This window comes from Citrus sinensis, chromosome 3 (genome assembly GCF_022201045.2).
Source record: "Citrus sinensis cultivar Valencia sweet orange chromosome 3, DVS_A1.0, whole genome shotgun sequence".
NCBI lineage: Eukaryota > Viridiplantae > Streptophyta > Magnoliopsida > Sapindales > Rutaceae > Citrus > Citrus sinensis.
In genome coordinates this window covers 11,720,715-11,732,869 of record NC_068558.1, presented here as the reverse complement: position 1 = coordinate 11,732,869, position 12,155 = coordinate 11,720,715, and the positions used below count along the sequence as shown (strand labels likewise).

The 12,155-nt window shown below is 34.6% G+C and overlaps 2 protein-coding genes across 6 annotated transcripts; both read right to left on the bottom strand.

The window, feature by feature from the left end:
• Nucleotides 1–2,898: 2,898 nt before the first annotated feature.
• On the bottom strand, nucleotides 2,899–4,985 carry LOC102624312 (multiprotein-bridging factor 1b). The gene is made up of 4 exons (XM_006477691.4): nucleotides 4,729–4,985; nucleotides 3,905–3,988; nucleotides 3,299–3,381; nucleotides 2,899–3,195 (listed from the first exon to the last, which is right to left on the bottom strand). Exons 1-4 carry the CDS (start codon nucleotides 4,868–4,870, stop codon nucleotides 3,076–3,078), a joined length of 429 nt encoding a protein of 142 aa, XP_006477754.2. The 5' UTR covers nucleotides 4,871–4,985; the 3' UTR covers nucleotides 2,899–3,075.
• A 1,117-nt stretch (nucleotides 4,986–6,102) lies between these two features.
• Nucleotides 6,103–11,889, bottom strand: LOC102623062 (uncharacterized). 5 transcript variants are annotated; one of them, XR_003065453.2, is made up of 7 exons: nucleotides 10,982–11,889; nucleotides 10,732–10,884; nucleotides 10,516–10,614; nucleotides 10,309–10,395; nucleotides 7,151–7,724; nucleotides 6,754–6,851; nucleotides 6,103–6,507 (listed from the first exon to the last, which is right to left on the bottom strand). XR_003065453.2 is itself a non-coding variant. In XM_006477687.4 (7 exons), exons 1-7 carry the CDS (start codon nucleotides 11,810–11,812, stop codon nucleotides 6,486–6,488), a joined length of 1,893 nt encoding a protein of 630 aa, XP_006477750.2. In that variant the 5' UTR covers nucleotides 11,813–11,888; the 3' UTR covers nucleotides 6,103–6,485. The 5 variants fall into 5 exon arrangements, 3 of the variants coding, with proteins under 3 accessions (XP_006477750.2, XP_006477749.2, XP_024954548.2); XR_003065452.2 differs by having other exon boundaries at nucleotides 6,103–6,578; nucleotides 10,982–11,888; XM_006477687.4 differs by having other exon boundaries at nucleotides 7,107–7,709; nucleotides 10,982–11,888.
• Between the last annotated feature and the right edge of the window lie 266 nt (nucleotides 11,890–12,155).

Below are 12,155 nucleotides of genomic sequence, written 5' to 3'. Positions count from 1 at the left end.
TATATAGGTAGGGATTGCAGAAATCGGCACAGGAACGAGACCCTTTGGGGATTTTTCCCATTTATGCAGGATGATTTTATACTTAATTTTCTTTTTCAAGGAAGGGATGGAGATGAGCCGGAATTCTCATTCCCTCCCCCAATTCCTCATTTTTCATTTTAATTTTTAATTAACCTTTTTTTAGTATTGTTAATGAATAAATAATAAAATTTAAATTATAAATGTTAAATATTAGTACAAATAAAAAATATAAAAATATTTATACAAATATATTGTGAAACACTCAAACTTAGTTAACTAGTTGTAGTTCTGAACTACTATTCAATTAGACTAATTCAAAAGGCCTTGACCCAAAATTTTTCTTTTAAACTTCTATTTAATAAAATAAAAACTAAAGCAAAAACTAAAGTTATAACATCCAAACTTTGCTAAAATATATTGTAAAACTTACTTTTATTTAAATTTTTTATTTTAATATGATTAAATTAAATTCAGAAACTAAAAACGCGTTGGTTATTCAAGGATCACAGACCCTTGGGAATCCCGTATTATTATTCGAAAAGAGGATGAGGATTCCCTTAAACAATTCTGACAGAGACATGGAGGAGATAAGAACATATGCAAAATACAAGGGATGGGTACGGGGATGCCAATCCTCTTCCCTTGCCTCCCCATTGTCATCCCTGTATGTATCTATTATGGCCGCTAAGGACGAGACAAGAATAATTCGCCGTGTGAAAAATTTATACAATTACTTTTTTATTTTCTTCATAGTAAAGAATCTAACATCACACACTCTCTGAATAGACCTACCATTTCTCTCATAAAAGAAACTATCTACTTACAAAGAAAACTAAACGATAACAAGTGAATATAAAACCTCTTTATCTATAGTTATTATTTTTTATTATCCTTTTACTTGTACAAATAGTATTCCTCCTTGAATAAACTAAATCTTAAAAAAAATTTACTTATTCATTGAATATGAATCCTCTTAAATAAGAAAACTATTAAATAAAAAAGTTTAAGAAATATCCTAATAATTAGGATAGAAATCCTTATATACAAAGGACACATTTTTAACAATCTCCACCTCATCAAAATTTTCAATTGGATGACAGAATATAATCCATCATGTTTATGAGAATCACTCCCAATGGGTAAAATATTGTCTTCTATCTAGTAACCATAATTTTTTACACCAAGAATTATCATACTCTACCTTATCTAAAGTACACATATCCAACACACGTCACTTACCTTACTAAAAGTATCACTCTAATGTTTTGCTTCCTTAAGAGTCCTTAGCTATCAATATACAAATTCCACCACACACCATGCATAAGTGGCAAATTATGCGTTGTGTATAAATCTTGTGGACTCACTACAAGCAACAAACCCTCTAATGGAGAAAAGAGATATACCACTTTCTAACACTATCAATATTTCCATCTACTAATTTAGAATTACTTGACGACTACTCAATTCCAACAAACTTCTTTAAGGTGCCTTGATGTCTACACACCTCCTAAGGTTTCCACCAATTGGAATAGAATTTTCATCGCCCATGCTTTCCTTGTTTAATCCCAATTGAATTAAAACATGCTAGACTTGAATTTATTACAAGCAAAAATTTATTCTTCTATCAAACTTTTCAACCTCAATCCTCACAAGATATGAAATTTTGTTTGCAAACATAATTGCTTTGCAAAATAGCCTTAAACTATGATACCATTTATTAGAAAATTTTAATCACACCCTATATCTCGCAAGCAAAAATATTAAATAAATAATAAATTAAAAAATATAAATGAAAAATAAAGTCTATCATATAACACAAGAGTTTACATAAAAAGCTCCTATGCCAAAGAAAAATAAGTCGCTAAGGATGATAAAAGAAAAATCTATTATGTAAAAAATTAATATTATTACTCTAATATTTTCCTCACACTTAAAATCTCCAACAACACCTTTTTTCTCAATAGATCTATAGTTTTTTTTTTCACATTAGGAACTATCCACTTACAGAGAAAATTGAGTGATGAACAAGTAAATCCAACCTCCTATGTATAGTGGCTATTTCTTGTAGGAAAAATATTCATTTCCTTACAAATATTATATTGCTCTTTGAACAAACTAATTCCTAAAAAGAAATTACTTATTCTTTAAATAAAAATCCTTTTGAATAAGAAAATTACTAAATAGAAAGAGCCTTTTAAACACCCTGATTACTGGGATACAAATCCTTATTGAAAAATGAGACTTACTGAAAAATGAGACATATTTTCTAACAATATAAGCCAACATTTTATTGAACAAAATTTTCAGCTTTCATACTGGATGAATTTTAAACCCAGTATCTAAATTTAAAAATCAGTCAGTCCTCTCTGAATCAGGGTTGGGAATAGATGTATAAGTCGGAGCCGATAGAAATTAATTGCTATGAATGAAATCAAACTCTTGGTGGTGGGTTCGAGTAGAGGGTGAGATTGATATGGTCAATTCTCTCTTTAGTTTATCGCCTAGGCTAACAAATATGTAGTTTAGAGTAACCTTACCACCCACTCACCAAAATTAAACTAAAACACAAGCGAAGTTCACACTTGGGCTAACAAATATGAATTTGAGTCTTCTTTTAGTATATCTATGATTTTTTCAACCATTCAATCCGACTACCATCTAATAATGATATTGTCAACCAGGGACGAAAAGGAAGCATCTAAGCTTACACCAAAAAGCAATAACGTTTTCCAGCGTAATAGGCAAACTTCATGCGTATATCGTTCTATTGCTCTGCCAATTATTCAAAAGCAGAGCAGATTGATTCTGATGCCGATTGACATATTCACCAAGAAATGCAATATGCATATGTAAAATGCCACAAACTAAAGTCTCCAATGCAAGAAAAGATAAAAGGCTTAATAGATTCAGTCGTGACAAGAGTAACAGTCAAGGACACTAGTTATGTGCCGAGCCATAACCATAGGAGAAAACATTCATATACAGCACCCATTTTGAAGACTCAACAACAGGACACAACATCAAGTCCCGGTAGAAGTTTTTATTTATCCCTCCTCACTTCTTTCCTCGAAGCTTCACACCAAGGGCCCTCTCCAGCTTGGTAAGTATCTGCTGATTTGGAATGGCTTTTCCTGATTCATATTCCTGAATCACCTGGGGCTTCTCATTGATCAACTGCACAGAGAAATAAAAGATTTGATTTTATTTAGTCAAGCCTAAAATTTAGTAGAAAGTCTGGCACATCGGAGAAAGATTTCAAATAAAGAGACAGTTGCACCTGAGCAAGTTGAGACTGGGTAAGTTTCTTATCATTTCGTGCCTGAACAATGGCTTTCTTGAGTTCGCTAGGCACTCGATCATCTGTACAATATAGAACAGATAAAAGCACTTTAGTATACATTTATCCTCTTGTTGAGAGGTGTTAAAAATCTGCTGACATAAGTGAAAATGCCGCAAAGTAAAATGCGGAGCAACAAAAGTGAACTCAAAGATTAAATAACTAAATTCTATGCCAATAGGGGCCAAGTTTGACAGAATCATTGGCATACCCACTTGAACATAAAGACTTAGTGGTGGTCACAATGAGATGTAAATCACCAATGGTGGTTGAGTGAATAAAGAAAATAACTTTGAAATTATGCCCTTAAACGATCTTCAAAATTAAAATGGCAGAGCATACATTGCAAACAGATCATTCATGCACATTTACGTACACAATAAAAGCACATCAGATTAATTGTTTCAACACAAACAATGCAAAATCACTACAAGAACTCCAAACTCCAAACAAAGAACAAATTTCACTATCCAAGAACTGTATAACAGATGAAAAAAATTCCTACAATATAGAGTATAAACACTGATGTGAAAAAAAGAAACTTACGAGCAAGGTTCTCTGTATCTTCATCAAGCTTCCTGGTGTTCAGAGAAGTGCTACTCGAGGCAGCCTTGTTTGTGCCAGCATGTGCTGTATGGGAAATTAAGATGTAAGCAACTGGACTACAAATCATGGGGACACTTACAATTACAAACATAAGTTTGAAAGATCACAGATTTGCACAAGTCCTGACACATACATATGAAAACAAATCTCAAGAATTAAAAAAAAAATCAAATAAAGCTTCCACAGTGATCAGAAGAGGTTGATATATAAAGCTCATTAGATTTAACCCTTTACTCAATCGTAGAAAAAGTCATAGATATACTAAAAAGAAGGCACAAAATCATACAAGATGGGCTTATAACATATTTCATAACATACATTTTATCTTACATGAACTTCTGAATTTATTTTCTACATATTTTAAAAACAAATATAAATCACGATATCATCTAGAACCAAAAATTAAAAAATAAAAAATAAATCCCATTATCGTCTATCTTTGTCTTTTCCATCAAAATCACAGAAACCACCCTAATCTGTGAATCCATCACAAAAAAATTCAAAACCCTAGAAAAGAAAATTCAAAAAAGAACCTGCAATCATAAACACACACGCTATTGTATATTCATGAACGGTCTACAAGGATTAATTAAAACAAAAATATAGAGATCATAATAATTACAAATTATAAAATATAAAACCCTACTTTCCATGAGATAAGATATCATCAAACACGGCACATGGGTTTTTCTTTCATTGAAAAAAAAGAACAATTAATTAGAGAAGGAGGACTGATCTGATAAAATAACAACAAAAAATATTACATTTTCTGACAGTCTCGATATCGGCACCGGCGCGTCGGGCAGCGTTAACGACCTTCTCGTCCTTCTTGGCGGCGGCGTTGGGGGCTTTCTTCTTAATCACCACCGGCTCCCAGTCCTGTGTGATCGGTCCGATTCCGGCCATGTCCACTCCTCGATCAAATATCTCTTCACTTAAAAGATTTTCTTTGGGATTTTGATGAAATTGTTTTATTCGATGATGAGATTGGGCTGTTGCTTATATAGCTGCCCTAATATTCCCTGTGACGTGGCAATCTAATCTCTGATGCCCTAACCTCCTCAATCCTCATTACGGGCGCTCTCCCTATTTTACCCTTTATTTATTTATTTATTTACTTTTTAGAGATATTATTATTTTGGATTTAGACTCATTGCCCAGTTGAGTTTTTTTGTTAAACTTCTAAAACGATGTAATTTAGGTTTTCTAGAAGAATATAAAATTAATTAAATTTTAATCGTATATTACATAGTTAAACTATAAGTGTAGTAAAAAATTATAATTAGTTGTGCATATCTTAACTTAACATTAAATTCAAATCTTATCATTTTACCACTAACAAGTATTATTTTACGGTCAAAATTTTTTAACAATCACTTATTTCTACTAATTATTTCAATCTTTTATCGTCTCACCACCAAATTAGTAATTTGGTTATGAAATTGATGATGTTACAAGAAATACACAAATCAATTTTTTAGCTCCTATATTCCTAAATAAATCTACTTGAAAACTGATTAATCAAGGTACGAATGTTTAAAAGTAATTACTATTCAAATTTCTTAACAACTAAGAATAACAAAGATTTATTTCATTAATTCGTGATAGTTATTGGCTTTTTGCTCAAACTTGATGCTTGCTAGCATTGAGTAAATATAATTTTATCATAATCAAATACCGTGATCCAAATTGACAACTTTATCACAGGCATTGCCCTGATCTTAGTTTGTTAAAGCATATTCAAGTAACCCAATTAGATTTATGATAAAAAAAAAAAGTAACCCAATTAGATTTTACAAGACAATAGATGTATTTAGGGTGTGTTTGAGATTGAGGTTGGGCAGCTGTAGCTTAAAAGCTATAGTACTAAAGTGTTTGATAAACACTAACTGCTGTAGGTTTTAAGCTACGTCGATATGATTTTTCACTTGTATAGTATAAAATTTATTATATCTTTAATAATTTTATCAAAATTATTATTTAAAATTTATATTTACTATATATTATTGACTTTTGTTTTATAATTACAGCTTTTTTTTCACAACAACTGTAGCTTAAAAGCTACAGCACCTCAATCCCAAACGCACCCTTAGATTGTTAAATCCACATATTATAACGTACCCAAATAAATATCGAATAAAAAAAAATCCCACATATTATAACCTGCAAAAGAAAAAGTCTATTTACTAAAAAATTGTACATACAATAGCCGCAGCCAACTAAGTTTTAACACCAACTAATTTTTTCAAAAAGAAAAATACAATCTTAGGAACAGAGAAGATGAAGGCCTATTTCCATGTGAGTTGTGAGCTCTGTCAAAAAGATTGTTCCATATGGTTCTCTTGCCGAAAGATGAGGTTGATGCAGAGTCCGAAAACAGAAGTATCTACACCCAACCTTCTTTATGCAGTTGCTCGCTTTTACTACTTCCAACTGGCACCCGCTTTTCATATTCTTCCAGCTAAAATTATTCTGCTCAGTCCCCCACCTTTCTTCTTTCAAATGAGCCTTGTCTTCAATTTTATTCTGGAGTCAGATCATAGCTAAAGAGTGTGGATTTAAGATACGAGAAGCCTTTGTGGGAACATTACAAAATGGGTAGAAATGACACGTTCTGAATAAAAATATTAGGTGAGGCGTTGTGTAGAAAGAAGCAAGCACATAAGAAATGAAAAAATAAAAAATAAAAAACCGTCAGACACGTGCATTCTCAATATTAATAACATAATTGCAAAGGAAAACATAGTAAAGGAAACTTTATATGTCCTTGAAGAGAAGCATGATCTTACCAAGGTATCTGCTGCTCCCTTTTATTCCCATCCACATCCAAACTCCCATCCTGAACATTATTGATATGCTTATTGGCATCATCTTCATTTGGAGAAGTCTGCAATACACAGCATTAGAGAGGGAAAAAGGAAAAAGGCAACCATCCCAAAAGCACCTAAGTTTGAAAACTGTAAGTTGTATGTGTTCACTATCAATCTGTCATTATTTAAGTGCAAATCGGAATCCTCTTTTCTAGGTAATTCACAATCTACATTGTTCCTGGGAGCACTTATATTACCACCAGCTTTTGTGTCAGCCTAAACCCACAACATTCCACTTAAACCAGTTTATAGACTTCAAAATTAATAATTACCTGAGAGACACCCGACTTTGACAAGGAATGACTGAGAGGTTCACCTTTTAACACAATCATTGGAAGACAGTCAATATCCCAACCAAGAACCTTGCAAACAACCTGGCCAAAAGCCCTATGAGCCCTCTTCTTTTTTGTCTTCAATATTCCAGTGGAATGCTGCAGAAGCCCATGGCAATCCTTAAATCTCTTCCAAACCTTCTTCCCAATCCCGCCACAAACCAAACAACAAAACTCCCCGTCTGCAGAATATTTCTCATAATAACTTCTGAGCTCACTATTCTCAGTGAAGACCTTCAGAAAAAACTTGAACACTTCACTTTTGTCAGATCTATCTTCATCCATTAAATCATCCTCATCTTCATCATCACTTTCATCCCTGTCTGAACCTGAACTTTTCACAAAGAATTCTTGGCAAGCATCCAAGATTTTCTGCTGTAACCGGCCTGCACTTAACTTAGCTTGTTCTTCAGCAGAAGCCAAGTTAATAACCAAAGGTCTCTTGGGCTTCAAGGTGGGCCATCCTGAAGCTTTGGACGAGTTCTCATCAACAGGCTTAGTCCATGACCATTCCGATCTAGTGATCAGTGATGGGCCAGATTCCTGCATTATTAATTCCTTCTATCAAACAAAAAATAAACAAAATAAAATGGCTGGCCATCTATGTCTCATGGTGGGTGCCTTGACAGACAGAAATGTGTATTTCAGACGAAGCTCTTTGATAATTTGCTAATCACGTCCATATGTTAAGATAATGTACGTGAAATCACGTCGGTGATGTCAAGAGAGCCATAGCATAGCACTTTCAGCTTCTCTCCCCCTTTTGGTATAAAATCCTAAATACTTACCTTCTTCTATTTTCTCCCCTTCTCTCTTAGCATCAAATGCTTGTGGAGCACTGGAAAGCATCATTACAGTGTTCTTGAGGGCACGTGATGAAGATGAAGAGATTAAGGTTGTTTGTCAACCATTGGTGAATAGGGAAAAAAAAATGTTTTCTTCTTTTCCAAACGAGGGCAACCAAACCAACCTCCTTATGCATTTCTCCAATGATTAGGGGCACCTATACTGCCAAATGACGAGGATGTATGGTCCCAGGCTCGTGATTTAGGCAAAGTGATCAGATTATGACAGGTAGGCTGTAACTTTCTTCATTTATCAGCAATGTCATGAATATACTTATACAGCAATCCCTGGCCTTTCTCACTTGTAGATTAAACTCTGACAACTTGACATTTACATCACATAAACTTTGACATCAGAATCTTAAGCACGCGTTTCAATTGCAAGAACAATATACACCATGTTGATGTCGAAAAACAACTTCAATAAAGAAAGTGGGTTTTTGGGGAAAGCAGCACAAAGTGGTCTAGTTGCCAAGCCAAAAATTTTAAATTTCTTCAATTGCTAATCACAGAAAATTGTCGGAATACTCCGGTGGGGCTTCCGCCAAAAACTCTACGATGTTTAAGTTAGATTTTTTGTATATCAGAAAACGGAAATGAATTGAGAAAATAGGGTTTAAACTTAAGTTCTTCAATGGGGATTTGTAATGATTATTATTGAATCTCATGTGTTAAGGACGTGGAATGGTTGATCTCTTGATGATTTTTAGTTGATTTTGCTAACACCTTTCTCTGATCCATTATTTAATTTTAATAAGCTTATCTTAGTGGGCTGTTGTCTTCTTAATTTTAGTCCTATCTTCGGCAATTGCAGGTAACTTTTGCCAGTTGAGGATGGTTTACAAGGTCGTAGCACTTACTCAAGTTCTTTAAAAATAGGACACATTTAGAGCATGTTTGACTTGTGACTTAGACAAGTAGATTTCGAGGTTGCACAAATAGATTTTAGGTCAGACTAGTAAATTGTTAGATCAGATAAATATGCTTCTAGATCAGACTTACATTTGGACAAATAGAAATTCAGATCGTACTTATAAAACTGGCTCATCTTGTTAATAGAGTGGATTCTAAAAGAACTCGGCTAGGCTGTCCTCCGTGGTGACATTAAAGAAATCCGACCCAAACATCAGTTCTCTAGTTAAGCTATGATCGGTGTTGAAAACTAAATGTCCAAAAGATGAAAAATTTTGGCAAACCTGACAGCAGTCCCCTAGTTCCCAATTTCGAGAAGATATGATTGGTGTTGGAAACTCACCAAGAAGGAAGAAACAAGATATTAACCCTCTTAAATAAGGGTGTTATATATGTCAAGCTATGTTATAATAAGGTCAGCGTAGATGTCAAAGCTGAGCTGAATTTTTTTAAACGAGGGACCGGTATCAGGTTTGCCAAACTTTTCATCATTTTGACATTTAGTTTTCAACACTGATCATAGCTTCTCGACATTGGAAACTAAAGGACTGATGTTTGGGTCAGATTTCTTTAATGTCACCAAGGAGGACAACCGACCCGAGTTCCCTTGGAATATACTTCATTAACAAGATGAGCTTACTTTATAAATAAGAACTGAAATTTTATTTGTCCAAATGTAAGTCCGACCTGAAATTCTATTTGTCCAACCTGGAAGCATATTTGTCCAATCTAACAATCCACTAGTCCGATCTAGAACTCTGCTTGTCTAAGTCATCAAGTCAAATGTGCTCTAAAAGTGTTCTACTTTGAAGGAAGTTGAGTAAGTGCCACGACCTTATAAACCACCCTCAACTGGAAAAACTACCTACAACTGCTGAGAGTGGGCTAAAATCAAGAACAACAGCCGGTTCAGAAAAGCATATTTAAACTAAACAATGGATCAAAGAAAGGTGTTAGTAAAATCAACTAAAAAATCCACAAGACATCAACCATCCTGCTGTCTTACCACATGAGATCCAACAATAACATCACAAATCCTCATTAAAGAAACCCTGTTTTCTCAATTCATTTCCCCCTTTCTCACATACCAAAAATCTAACTTAAGCATCTTAGAGTTTTTGCCGGAACCCCCATCGGCGTATCTCGTCAATTTTCTGAGTAGCAAGTGAAGAAATTTGAGTTTGGCCCGGCAACAAGACCACTTTGTGTTGCTTTCCCCTAACCCTAAAAACAAATTTAGCCATTGAGGCCGTTTTTCTACATCAACACACCATTATCACAATCTTGTAATGAAATGGCCAACAAATTAAAGAAATAAACAAATAAATAAATAAGGAAAACCAAATGATAGCATTTACATATCAAAAACAGAACACCATTCTCACCTGGCAATCAACCGCTATATCTTTATCAACTTCTGGATTCATAAACTCGCAATCAAGTTCTTCAAGACCTTTATTGGCATCCTTTGTCTTTATAAAAAAAAAAAAGGAAAGAAAGAAAGAAAGAAAGATCTCTTCTGTAATTTCATTAAAAAAAGGCCAAAAAAAAAAAAACCTTTTATTTGCATATCATAAAGACAATATCCTCACATAGCAATCCACTGCTAGGTCTTTATCTGCCTCCATGTTCACGGCCTTGCTATCAGGATTTTCAAGACATTTATTGCCATCATATACCTTCATAGCATTCTGCAACCAAGAGCAATCAATGATAATTACCAATACTGAATGACATAACTAGACCTTCCGAGGTTTCCACATAGCACCGCACAACAAATAACAGCTAAAATAATGCAAATCACTAACCTCACAAATCATCAATTTACCATCATTCTTATTAATGTCTGTGACCACTGTCTCAATTACTTCACCATTATTTCCACCTTCAGAGCCCCCATTATCCTCAACAACAGTCATATGCCCCACATTAACTTCATCATTTTCGCTTGCTGCTACATCCTGCAAAATTTAACCCAACTCACAAGCTTCAAGTTATCTACAGAATTCAAGCAAACTAAACACAAGCCTCAAAAGTTCTGACATTACAAACCAATACCTGGGTTAAGCCTGCCAAAGATTTTCCAAGAGGCTCACCCTTCAATACGATCACTGGCAACCTATCAATATCCCATCCAAGAACCTTACAGACAACCTGCCCAAAAGCTCTATGAGCTCTCTTTATCTTCGTTTTCGATATAGATATCGAATGCTGAACAAGTCCCACACAATCTTTATACCTCTTGTTAACTTTCTTACCAATGCCAAAACAAACCAAGCAACTAAAATCACCAGTCTCATTATTCTTCTCATAATAACCCCTCAACTTCTCATCATTTACGAACAATTCAAGCAAGAACTTGTAAACTTCACTGTCCACAAGCCTATCATTCTCAGTCAAATAATCTTCCTCGTCAAGTTCCTCACTTTCATCATCTTCGATGCCTTCTCCACCAACCCTTTTAGAGAAAAACTCAATGCAAGATTCAATAGCTCTGTGCTGCACTTGCATTGCAAACAATTTGGCTTGGTCTTGAGCTTCCAGGGGTTCGGGTCGGGTCTTCGGTTTCTCATCTGGCCAGCCAGTGGCAACTGGAGGAGGCGGGTTGACGGGCCATTCTGGGCCAGAATCAAGACCCGGTTCCGATTCAGACGTGCCACTTCCACTTAATGGTTGTTTCCCGGAATTCTTCTTCTTCTTCTTCTTGAAGGGCGTGGTGCGGGTGGGTGTGCGGAGTGCCGCTGCTGATGGGGCTTCCGGTCTGGGTCTGGGTCTGGGCCTGGGTAACGAATTCAGGCTAGGGTTAGGGTTACCAGGGGGGCCCAGGTGCCAGAGAGAGTGGAGGTAAAGCACCTCATCCCTCAGCCTCTGTTCATCGTAGGGATTCATAAGCAAAATCCCAAATCAAAAATTTAGCAAAGAAGATGAAGATTACCGATCAATGACGGTTTTTACCATCCTCCTTTGACATTGTGGTGATATTTAGAAAACAATGATTAAAAGAAAAAAATAATAATTATTTTTATTTCTATTTTTCAATTTTGACAAATTTTAATTTTTTTTTCCTTCTTAGATTTTATCTTTTTATGTGAAGAAAAATGGATGAATTATACAATAATACTACAAAATTGTTGTAAATGTGGTGAATTTATTATTTGTTCCCCCCTAGAAAGTTAATAATAATACCATTTCTTTTCATATCTTATAAATACCATCGTTTAGCTCTTTGAAT

Excerpts from the sequence above, each read along its gene's own strand:
- LOC102623062 (XM_006477686.4), bottom strand. The coding sequence starts at position 11,812 with ATGAATCCCTACGATGAACAGAGGCTGAGGGATGAGGTGCTTTACCTC. Across the intron at positions 10,615-10,731 it reads GTAAATTGATGATTTGTGAG|AATGCTATGAAGGTATATGA; the intron begins GTTAGTGATTTG and ends TCTTGGTTGCAG. Across the intron at positions 10,396-10,515 it reads ACCTAGCAGTGGATTGCTAT|ACAAAGGATGCCAATAAAGG; the intron begins GTGAGGATATTG and ends TTTTTTATAAAG.
- LOC102624312 (XM_006477691.4), bottom strand. The coding sequence starts at position 4,870 with ATGGCCGGAATCGGACCGATCACACAGGACTGGGAGCCGGTGGTGATT. Across the intron at positions 3,989-4,728 it reads TATCGAGACTGTCAGAAAAT|CACATGCTGGCACAAACAAG; the intron begins GTAATATTTTTT and ends TTTCCCATACAG. Across the intron at positions 3,196-3,298 it reads CCCAGTCTCAACTTGCTCAG|TTGATCAATGAGAAGCCCCA; the intron begins GTGCAACTGTCT and ends TTCTCTGTGCAG.